Below are 12647 nucleotides of genomic sequence, written 5' to 3' on the forward strand. Positions count from 1 at the left end.
AAAAGCAAGTCGATTCTGGCGTTATTACACAAGCATGAAACCAAATTCCTTTGGAAAAAATAACGACTTCTTCGGAGGACTTCCAGACCAGTGAGGTAGAGTCCAAAGGGAGAAAACGGATCTGCCCCTCCAGTCCTGGAGACGTCTCAGTCCGGGGTATGGAAGCAAAGGGCCCTCCCCCACGGGTCCGACGGCCTCTTCCTCCGCAGCCACGAGCCGGGAAGGGGCGGAGGGCGCACCTGCCCCGGAGTCCCAGACGGCGGCGCCGCCGCGAGCCCGGGGCGCGGGGCCGGGAACACCAGCCGGTGACTTCTTCGCCCGTAAAGTGCACGAGGGGACGGGGTCCAGGCCGGATCTGTAAACACTCGACTGACACTTGTCCATCCCTCCGGGCGGAAGCTCCGTCGCCGGCTGGGAGGGCGACGCGGGCCGCGTCTCACGCCCGAGGCACCGGGAAGCGGCGGAGCCTCACCACGGGTTCCAGGTTCACTCGCAGGACTTGGTGCGCCTTACGCCGCGCCGCCGCCAGGCTGCGCTCGCCCCACACGTCGTCGCCGACGCGGATGGTGGGGAAGATGGTCAGTGTCGGGGTGGCCGCCCTCCAGATCTCCTCCAGGGTGCGGCCCCCGAAGCAGGGCTCGGGCGCCGCGGGCTTGGCGGGGAGGCTCTCCCCGGGGTCCGCCGGCGGCGGCGGCGGCGGGGGCTTCCTCCGGCGGGCGGCGGGCGCCCGGGCTCCGCGGCGCCTCCTCCTGGCCGCCGCGCTCGAGATCGGCCTGCGCGTCGGGCCGCGGGCGGCATGGGGTCCCGGGGGATCGGGGACCAGGGCCCGGCAGGAAGAGTAGCCGTAGACGTCCTTGCTGCGCAGGATATGCGGGGAGAACTGGTGCTTGAAGCTGCAGAGGAAGCTCCAGAGCTCCGCTTCCGAGCTCATGAACTCCGTGCTGCGTGGCATGAACAGCTTGAAGGCGTCGCCCAGCGCCTTGGTGCTGTCGGCCAGCGAGAGTTGCGACCGCGAATACACCACCTTCTCCTCCCGCGCCTCCAGCGCGGCCCCTCCTCCCGCCCTAAAGCCGACGCCCCAGGCGGCCGCGGCCGGGGCGGCCGGGGACCGGCGCCGCCGCCTCTTCACGCTGCGCCGCATCGGAGGCCGCTCGGGGCCGCCCGCGCTCGCCGGGTCCCGCCGCCGCCGTCCCCGCCCGCCTTCGGCTCCGCGGCAGCAGCAGCTGCTGGCGCCTCCCGCCCGGCGCGTCTCTAGCTACTTTTCTCGCCGCCGCCGCCCCTCCCCCTCCGAGGGCGGAGGACGCGAGTGAAGATCCTGCTGACCGGCACAAGATGGCGGCCGGCGCCCACCCCTGGGCTTTGTCATTGGACGGCGCCTCGCCCCCCTGGTTTCTCTTTCTTCTCCTCTCTTGCCTCCTTTCGCCCTCTGCCTTTCTTTAAATGTGCCCGCCTCAGGCCCCTCCCACCGCAGCCCCGACTCCACCCATTGGGTGCTCTCAGAAGAGGGGCGGGGACTAATGGGGGAGAGGCCAGTTCCTGGTAGATGGTGCTGGGGTGGGTGATGGTGGTGGCCCTTGAACGCGAGTCAACAGTTAGGTGGGTGTATGGGGAGGGTGACTTGTCTAGAGTAAGGGGTGGACATCAGCTCCACCTTGGGGAGAGTCACTCTCGGAGTGAGTGGGTGTGCATTTGAAGACTGAGCTTGGAGGTCTACCAGTCTGAATAACAAAGAGAGACGTGCCCAAAGGCTGTGGTTTGTATCACAGAAAGGGAATTTGGGTCTAAGTCCAGGGGGAATGGGCCTTTCACCATTCCCTTCTAAACCTTCAGAGGCCTCTTTTGCATCTTCATCCAGCTCTTCCCGCTTTTGACCCCAATCCATGTCAAACAACACTAGTAATCCAGAATCATTCAGGTAGTATGGACGGCATCAATGGCATTGTCTCCTTCTAGACAATGGAACCATCTTCACCTTTAAGAGATACTCTGCTTATCGGGAAAGCAAAGCCTTTTATACCCGTAGAACTAAATACTCTGCTCAAGTTGATCAAAGATCAATTACAACAAAGCCATTCTCCCTCTGGAAAACAGCATTTTTGAATATATAATTGTTTTTTAAATGAATGCACTTCACTTTTCATTTAGTTTTAATATGTCCCTTTGCAGCACCATCTCTATCATTGAGAAAGGATGCAGCTTCACAATCAAAAAGGTTCTGCTGAAGAGAACACATTGTTAAGAACCCATCACCTTTTGTATTTGAGAGGAGGGGATTATGAAGGTTTATAGAGTAATGGACAGTCTTCAGTCATCTTTTCAATCCTCAGTACTTAGTTCAGCACCTGTCAGATAGTGGGCACTCTATGTTTGTTGAGTGAATCGATGAAATACCACTGATAATTTAAAATGATGTGAGAAAGAAAGATACATTGAAATCGCTAAGAACAGGACAATTTTATTTTTCATATTTTACATTGCAGTTTTCTCTTAACTCCATTAAAGTTTTAAGGTTAAAAAAATCTCCTAATACTTAGAACTTTGAGGTAGGCATGCAAATTTTACCCTTCAGTGAGGACCTTATTTGCAGCAGAGAACTAATCAAGCAGAGTTTTGTGATTTGCACATAGCTGCTAATGGTTCCCTCGAATATTTGAGCTGAAAGATACCTAGGTTCAATCTCCTTATTTCACAGATGAGGAAATTTGGACCCACAGAGGTTCAGTAATACAGCTTCTTGATAGCAGGACTAGGACTATAGTTTAGGTCTTTGGATTTCTAATCTAGTGATCTTTATATTTCACTGGAGGTTTTTCAAATTGTACTGCTCAGACTCAAAGAGGTTAAATAGAAAATGCTTTATGCAAGAGTGGAGTGACTAAGGGACGGAGTATTTTCACTTCCACTCCTCCCAGAATTGAGCAGTTTTTATCTGCCCTGTATTGGACTTACAGATATTTTCTTAGAACCAGATTTTGTTCGTTTAGTTTCAAAACAAAGGAATAAAGTAAATAAAATGAATAAATAAAATTAAAATATTTTGAAAGTTGCTTCTCTACACCAGAGCACAGTCTTCACACACTGGGTTTATGGTAAAAACCAAACATCCTACCAGGAGACCAGTTTTCAACTTACCAAAATCATGGTAACTTTCTGAAGAGAAAATCATTTTCCTAGAAAAGCACACTCTGATCTCAGGACAAGATTATGGAGCCAGTTACCAGCTTCCTAAGTCCTTATAAAGAAATGTCATTACAATAACTCTTTATATCACAATTAGTTCTCTGGGTAATTCTGGGAACACACACAAATGTGAAATTTGTATAACTTCCATTGGAATGCCCCTGCAAGATAGACATAGAAAATCTCACAGAGTAAGCCAGCAGAGTAGTAAGGGGACTTCATAGTGAAAGAAAAGGGTAAAATAAGGATTTATGTACTCCTGGCTTCTCATATTATTTCCTCCCTTCCATGTTAATCATATGATAAGTACTTAGGGTTCTTAACTATGGAAATGTTTAGGGTCTTTTGCCACATAAATACATACCAGGCATCTACACAAACTTAGCGAATTGATTTCAGTTAAAAGGATGAATCTTTTTATAAGACCATTCTTATTCTAAGAAAACATAAGGTCTCAACAAATTGCAGAGCATTCAAAAGTTCATTTTATAATACATACTCATTTAATTTACTTAAAACCAAACAATATCTTTATGAAATATTTTTAGGAATTAATATCATGTCAAACTACTTAAATTATTGTATAATTTTAAATTTGGCATTGTTTGATTTCTCTATTCTTCTGTTTTCACTGTTTCTTATTTTTACATTTCTTCTTTTTTTTTTTTTTTTTTTTTTTTTTTTTTTTTGCGGTATGTGGGCCTCTCATTGTTGTGGCCTCTCCCGTTGCGAAGCACAGGCTCCGGACGCGCAGGCTCAGCAGCCATGGCTCACGGGCCCAGCCGCTCCGCGGCATGTGGGATCCTCCCAGACCGGGGCACGAACCCGTGTCCCCTGTATCGGCAGGCGGACTCTCAACCACTGCGCCACCAGGGAAGCCCTACATTTCTTCTTGATCTCTACCTTTTGATTAGCTTAAATAGTCCTACAAATGTTTCTTATCCATTCTCCATAAGTGAGTAAAATTTACACATAAAGATAATATATTTCTTCTAGTTCCTGGGACACTCCTAAGACACTATAAGGTTTTTGGAAAGTTGGCAAATTGAAATTTTGTTCTTGAGGAAACACTGTTTAAAATGCTGAGTTTATTCCTTTACCTCTCAAGGAGAACGATGCTTCCTATATATCTGATAAGTAGTGGATAATAAGAATAAACAACAAAAAACTACCTCTATGTGTATATTTTCTGAATTTATAATTTCTGTAGTTTAAGAATGAAACCAAGCAGTGATTGGAGAAATTGAAAATAACATATATCTCTTAGCTATCCAGAACTTGTGCTTTAAGATTCCACTTCTATGAAATAATTTGCTTCTTGCAAAGTGGCCAAAAAATAAAAAAGTATCTGTAAGTGGCTGGGAGCATCCACTCTGGAATCAAACAGACTTGGAATCAAACAGATCTTTATAACAAAATATCCTTAGATACATTTTTTATCTTTCTGAGCCTATCTCCTCATCTATAAAATGGGCATAATCTCTACTACAATAGATTGTTTTGAGGATTGGATGAGTGAACATTAGTAAAACTTTTACTAGAATGCCCAGATCACAGCAGGCATCCAATAAATAATAGTTATCTTTATTTGTCTTATCTAATTGAGGATTTTACTTGGTTTAACCTGTGTATTTCAAATCCTATATTACAGTGGGAGTCTATAGATTTTTTTTTTAAGTAATAGATTGATGAGAGGAAAATCAAAATGTTAGAGCGAGAAGGAAATTTAGAGATCATGTAATGAGTCCAACATTCTTAGTTCAGATGAGAATATTGAGATGCCAAGAGATATGCCCAAGTTCACACAGCTGAATGGTAGAATACTCTGAACCAGAACCTAGGTCTCCAACTGTTAATCCAGAGTTGTTTCTAACTTTCTTGTATTTAATCCAAGGAGATAGCATTAATTTTTAGTTCAAGTGAAACTACATAGGACATGATTCATCAATTTCAGCCTTTTCATTAGAATCATTATAAAGTAATTTAGATCTTTCTATAAAAGTTATCTCGAAGCTCTGATATGCTCTAAAACTGCTTAATGTAAAATACACAAAATACACACTTAAACTGAGAGGCCAGAACTTCCACTTCCAGGAAGATGAAATACCTGTACCTTTCCTATTCGTCTTGCTACTTTCAATTTAAAACCCTGGACATTATATATAAAATGAACATAAGAAGACTGAAGAAGGGAGAAGAGAAAGCAGACAGGCTAAGGATCTCAGAACCCAAAGAACAACACAGCAGTGAGTTCCCTGCGTTCTCTTTTTTTCTCTTTTCTGCACACATCTCAGACTGAGCGCTGGAGAAGCCAGCAACCAAGAAATGCCAACAGACATAAAAGACATAAAAGCGCCAACAAAACCTTGTTCTCTCTAGCTTTAGGACCAAGAAAGGAGTAGCCTAGCAAGACAGAAACTTTTAGAAAATTATTGATCTACTGCAGCAAAACACCACCAACCCCCCAAAAACACTATGGCTTTTACCCTCACCAGGCTATAACTAGGCACCCCACCACTCCTTTGGGGGTGATGTCAGAGAAGACCAAATAGGGAACCACAAATCTCATCCCTGCTGGGCAGTGAAGAAGCAGTTCTCTCGGCAAAATCCCAAGGATGAAATTCAAGTTGAGGATGGGGCGGTGGGGACGAGAATAAAAGAGTCTAGATCTTCAACGACATTGTTGAACCATCACACCAACCCTGAGACTGCCCGCCTCTGGGTATCTAGTTAAGGAATCAGTAAATGTCACTATGACTTAAACTACTGTTACTTAAAGCCAAACACAACGTAACTGATACAGACCCCAGGTGACTGTGACATGCACTGCACACCGCCCCCAATAGACGCCCCCTTATGCACCTGCCCCCATTGACTACCAGTGTTAGAGATTTTGCCAAAATTATTTTAGATTTCAAAATATTTCCTGAGAAATTCCCCCACATTCAAGCAGAAGCTCATAATAAATAATCACTGTCTCAAGCAAAACACGATTAATTTACAAAAATATGTTGGACAAGAAAAGACCAAAAGACCACAGGGTTATGTCATTTGTAAAATATTTCCATTTAAGTTACTTAACTCTTAGTTTTGAAGATTTGTAGCTAGATTTACTGGAACTGTTTTCCCAAAATTGTGGCCAGGAAGATATTTCCACTATCTCATCAACCTACTCCCACTCTCTGTTTAGTATCTAGACTGTAGCTCAGTGACTCTTCCCTCCTATACAGATAAAGAGAATTAAGGATCCTCTCCCAAACGGGTTTTCCAGCTTTTATTGCACTGTCCCCACCAATGATTTTTCAAACTAATCAGACAGTAGGATATATTTTATATGGTAGTAAACTTTAACATAAAATACGTTTATTGTGAAAACGATATTACATTAACATTGATTTTTTAAATGTAAATAAAAAACCCACTCCATAATATCCATATTCAGATATCTATTTTCATGTTTCATTAGTTCTAATTTTATATGTCATAGTTTTCTTCACTTAACATATAAATATTCCTTTGTATTTCTACACAATCTTAATACACCGTACTTTTACTTCTTCATCATAATATAATATTTCTTCTACCAAGATGTTCAAATATAATATTTGTGGAATATTTAGGCCATAAGGAGACTGTTTTCAGTTTTTCAGGATTATAAACAATGTTCAAATGCACCCCTTCAGCATTTTTTTCTTCTTTTCATTACTTCCCTAGGATAAATTTCCTTGATCAAGAAGTAAGAAAAAACTTGAGACTTCTTAATACATATTGTTATATTGATTTCTAAGAAGATCACAACCAAGTTACAATACTTCCAGCAATATGAGTATGTGTTTCACCCCAACCTTTCCAGAATTGTTTTATATATTTTAAGCATTTTTGCCTGTCTTAGTTATTAATTATTATTCAACTTGCATTTCTTCTATTACTAGTGAGAGTGAACATCTTCTCTTACACTTCTTAACTTATATTTACTGTTATTTGAATTATCCCTTCATGGTCTCTCACAATTATTTATTGTGGTCTCTTGGTGGTAAACACTTAAAAGAAAATATATTTGTCTAGTGTGCCATTAAAATAATTCTTTTATGACATATCTTGTATATATTCGTTGAAATCTGGAATTAAGATCTGCAGTGGCAGTGTTTTCTTTAAAGGGTAGTTTCTTATAATTGCACTTATGTAGGCATATACCTTGCTTTAAATTACAAGTTTCTGTTTAGGATGCGAACAAGCAATTTCCTATGCTCTGTCTTTTACCATTTTCAACATTTTGATCTGTGCTTTAGATAAGATGATGAGTGGTGGGTGGGCTTATCAAACTTAGAGATTCCATGGAGAGATAGGAGAGAGCTGATACCTCCTTCTAAACCATCTAAAACAGTGAACCAATTCTTTAAAAATGTAATTTCATAGAAGCAAGTATAAAGTCTAAACCAGGAGTCTGTCAACTCAACCATAGAAGTATAACATAAAAGAACTACACTTAATAGCAACACATGTTTAAAAGACCAAGAGGGTTCAGTTGGTAGCAAGCTTAATATGAGTCCAATACATTTGCCCAAGACCTTATGTGATCCTACAACTGTATCAGTCATAATCACTATTGCTCTGCACTCTTCAGACCATTCCTGGAGTATTATGTATAGTCCTGGGACATTGGCACATGGGAGCCTATTCCCCAGAAGAATGATGTGGAAGAGAAAGGGACTCAACACTGGGTCATGGGAAGAATGGAGAGATGGCTTGGATTATTTTCCTTGGAGAATAGAAGTCTCATGTAGGATATTATTAAGGACTTGCAAACATTTTAATATTTGCATGTTCTCTAAGGTTCTAAACAGGGAACCAACTAGCTATGGAGCGCTATTGTATGTTTAGTAAAAAGCATTCCCACTGGGCAAATGAATTAGAAAAAAAGTGTTCCTGTCTCTGGGCAAATAGATTGTCACACTTTGGTACAGAATATGGCAAAGGGAGTACAGCTGCATTTCAGACCCCGCTTATCCCCTCGGTCACTTATTTTTGTGCACAGATTGTTCAACTTTATGCAGTGGCCCTAGCTCCATGGTAGGGTCAGTAAACTATGATCATGGATTGAATCCAGCCTATGGCCTGTTTTTGTAAATAAAATATTGTTGAAAACAGCTACACTCGTCTGTATTGTCTATGTCTGCTTTCCCACTATAATGGCAGAGCTGACCAGTGTCAACGGGGCTGTATGGCCTGCAAAGCATTAAATATTTACTGTGTGGCTCTTTACAGAAAAAGTTTACTAACTCCTGACCTACAACACTTTTTAAAAAAAATTATTGTTATACTTGACATACAATATTATATTAGTTTCAGGTGTACAGCATAGTCATTCGATATTTTCATACATCATGAAATAATCACGAAAAAAAGTCGTTACCTTAATTTTCTTCTGCTCACAAATACCAGCATCTGGGGGGGCAATTAGGGATTTAAAGAGTGAGTGCTCATTTTTAAGAAGCAGATTTTGGAAAAGAAAATTCACTCTTTGATTTTCATTTCCCAGAAGCAACCATTTTCAACACTTCTGGCATTTCTCCTGTCCATGTTTCGAAATAACATGCTTATACTGCTATTGCTTGATTCTTCAGTTTTAAATATTTTTCGTGTATTTCTTGCTATGCCAGATGTGGATTCTTCTTTGCCCTACCTCAACATACTTATATCACATATTTTTGCTAAATCTGTATCTGGCATTTACATTGCCATGACTATGCAAATAAAGCAAACTTTCTAACCACTAAAGCCTTCCAAAAATAGAAAAATATCTTGTAAGGTTAGTGTGTTCCTGTAAATAACTTCCTGTAAATCCTGGAAGGCAGATATTTTCTTATTTATCTTTGCATCTCCAATACTTTCTACAGTGCCAGTATATGTGAGGTAATCTTTAAATGGGAATGTTTATTGAGAAAGAGTCTGGCACTTACTATTTCCCAAGAAAGCATCAAAGTAGCCTCATGGGGAAAAAAAGAATCAGAATTCTGTTAGGTTTCCTGACTCTTAGTTAGCAATTTAGTGTTATTGTGATTTGAGATTATAGAGAATGGTAGAAAAGAGGAAGAGCTGTACAAACTCTCCAGCGCCTCAGGCTTCCAAAGGGCATCCCAAGGTCCTGAATGTGTGGATGGATATAGCACCCATGTGTCACGGTGCACAGATATGGTGGCTTGGATGCAAGTGAAGAGAGGATGTCTAACTTAGATTCAGGACATTTTCACTTCTCTCTATTGGAATGCCATATAAATCTAACAGAATGCCTGGATTTCTACTAATGTTCAGACAGAACTTGGAGCAAAGCAGGAAATGGGTTTCTGTGTAGAACTAGAGAAAATTTTATGTAACTAAGAGCTAGAGCAGAATCAAGCCAGGGCCTTTATGTAACTTTCAAGATAATATCTGGACCTACAGCATGACCACCTTTTCAATAAGTTTTTTTACTGGTATTTTATAATCATTATTTTGCTTTACTTTGTAGTAATGATGACTCTTTCATTTACCCGAAATTACATTTATTTAGTCTAACAATTTGTCTCTCAGTATAAAATGGGGGAGGAGGAGAGGGTGTTATTTTTTATTCAACACAGTGCCAGCCTCTGAGTAAGATGTTTTACCACATGAATTTAAGTAATATACCATGAAAACCAAGAAAAAGACAATCAGAAACTTTCTTAACTTTGAGCTATAGGATTATTTTTCAGTGACAGGACATGGATTCTCCCAAGATCTTGTATAAGACTAATTCCTATTTTGTTACAGGACTATAGCCTTGGTCAGGGGTTGCAAACCTACAAGAGTGCTTCAACTGAACCTGCACAGAATTTCAATAACCATGAAAGTTTAAAAGAATTACGGTTCTCTTGCTGTTCTTGAAAAATGTTACTTCTGTCACTAATGGGTCCTCATTCAACATGGTCACAAGGGCTGGAGCTGAGAAGGTTTTGTAATCTGTGTGCCCTCAGTAATGTGTGGGTCTGCAATCCTTGGGCTCTAGGAAATCTCAAGATTATCAGATCAAAGTTTATGGTCTTAATACTGGTGGTACTATTTGTTCCCACTCCACTACTTAGGGTAGCTTCAGGGAGTGGAAGTTAACGTTTTGGTGCTTTGAGAAACAGGGCGTATATTTAGGAATAATAATAATAGAGAAGACTTTAACACACTGCGATGGACACAGCTTTGTCGTGATGATGTCCAGCAATTCACTTTTTTTAACTCCCATCTTCTTGAAATTGGTCTTCCGTTTTCATGTATTTGCTTATTTGCAGAATGTTTGGACTATATTTATGAGGAAAAAGCCCCAATGGGGCATCGATTCTATTAAAAAAGTAGGGCAGAAACCCAATGGAGAAAATATTCTTTTGATAGGATACCAATGAGGAATATATTAAGTAAATGATTAATGTTATAAAAAGTATTACCATAGTACATGATTAAAACCACAGGACAGCATTTCCCTGAACTCCCTAAGGATCTTTGTAAATCACTAAAAAAAAAACCCAGGACTTGATTTGAAAACCAGAAACTTCAGTGCAGAGTCTGTCGATAACAGTGTGTCAATACTTCTCGTCCACCCTTGAAGTCAGGATGTCCAGTGAACAATCTGAATACGGGTCGGTAGAGGCTGTTCTTTAATATATTTTAAATGCTAAAGAGAAAATTAAGCATTACTACCCACCAGAAATAGGTAGAATTATAGTAAAGAGGGAACTTTCTTATCTTATTTTGTTAAGACTATTAGCATTACTCATTATGTAATTTTTTTATCCATATCTGCATTTTAGCACTTAACACAATATTTTTTAGTTTGCTTCCATGTTTCTCTTTCCTAAAAGTCTTGAAGACATAATCAAGTCCAATTTCCTTTGAATCCCCAGCTCTTCACATAGTATTTGGTATTTGGGTGTTCAGGAAATATTTGTTGAAAGGATGAATATATCAATTCATTAATCATACAACAGGCAACTTTTGAGGTAATTAACTATTACTACTCAAATGTTCAAATTTTAAAACTTGGATCGTAAAACAATCTAAATAATTGGTCTCTTCCTTAATTTCAAGTCTGTGCTCGCTCACGCACGCACATGTGTGTATGTCTGTGTGCATGCCCATGCTTTCCCTACCATCTCCTTTCACTTGGCATCCTCTAAAGATGTTTATGCAGCTGACATCATCCCACTGAAGACTGGGCCTTAGGCTTGACAAAATGCCCAGCCTGGCCCAAGAAGCTTAGGGAAGTTACAGTTCACTGCAATAAGCATGAAAGGTAGATTCTTAGCCAAGAACACCAGTATTTCAGTGTGTTTTTTTCAGTCTTACAGTGGGAGACTTCAGTTGACGGCAGTAACAACCTGCTTCTCCGAGGTAAGGTCCTACCAGGTGCAGGAAGCACTTGAACCTAATCAAGACTTTAGTACCCTCCAATCATGTCACTCTGAAACTCCAGCATAATTACCTTAACTGGCCTGCGTAAATAAAAAGCTGCTTCTCACAGGCCAGGTCCCCTGGATCTCCTATTTAGATGGCTGACATTATTTCTTGCTGCGCCACCAGGACCTTCCTGCTACATCGTCAACCTGCTATATAACAGTGACCAGGCGTGAAGTACTCTAGCTGCATTTGTCACACTGACCAGTCTGTGGGCACAACCCATCATCAGAATGGTTCTTTCACTTAGTGTTCATCAGAATTGCCTGAGAAACTTGTCCAACACACATCCCTGGACACTGCTCCCAGATATTCTAACTGAGTAAGTACAGGATGGATCCAGTTCACCTCCGATTTTAAGAAGCACCTCAAGGGCTTCCCTGGTGGTGCAGTGGATAAGAATCTGCCTGCCAATGCAGGGGACACAGGTTCAATCCTTGGTCTGGGAAGATCCCACATGCCACGGAGCAACTAAGCCCATGTGCTACAACTACTGAGCCTGCGCTCTAGAGCCCGTGAGCCACAACTACTGAGCCCGCATGCCACAACTACTGAAGCCCATGTACCTAGAGCCTGTGCTCCACAACAAGAGAAGCCACCACAATGAGAAGCCTGCACACGGCAACAAAGAGTAGCCCCCGCTCGCTGCAACTACGCGACCAAAAATAAATAAAAAAAAATTTTTTTAAAGGAAGCACCTCAAGGGACTCTGAGGAAAGTGGCCCACAGAGAACACTTTGAGAAACTCTTCATTTGAGACTAAATTATTCTTTATTATGCATATTTTCTATGGCAGCAATCCACTAGCAATCTTCCCTCCCTTTTCCCAGATCTCCACACGTTCTTTAGGAATCTTCTTTGGTTATAACTTAGTTTTCTATATAATCTAGGCACAGACATATAGCTATTATCCTTCTGTTTTAAATGTCTCCCATATGCTTTCCTCTAGACCAGCAGCTTTTGTGCTATGCCCCATGGAAATTCAGGATTGTATAAAGCTTTTCTAATGG

General features: G+C 41.5%; 1 protein-coding gene across 1 annotated transcript; it reads right to left on the minus strand.

The window, feature by feature from the left end:
- Nucleotides 1-323: 323 nt before the first annotated feature.
- CCDC71L (coiled-coil domain containing 71 like) lies at nucleotides 324-1231 on the minus strand. The gene has a single exon (XM_081243487.1). It carries the CDS (start codon nucleotides 1139-1141, stop codon nucleotides 437-439), a length of 705 nt encoding a protein of 234 aa, XP_081099613.1. The 5' UTR covers nucleotides 1142-1231; the 3' UTR covers nucleotides 324-436.
- Nucleotides 1232-12647: the final 11416 nt, after the last annotated feature.

The sequence above is a fragment of the Mesoplodon bidens genome, assembly GCF_964165515.1.
Source record: "Mesoplodon bidens genome assembly, chromosome: 9".
NCBI classification, from domain to species: domain Eukaryota; kingdom Metazoa; phylum Chordata; class Mammalia; order Artiodactyla; family Ziphiidae; genus Mesoplodon; species Mesoplodon bidens.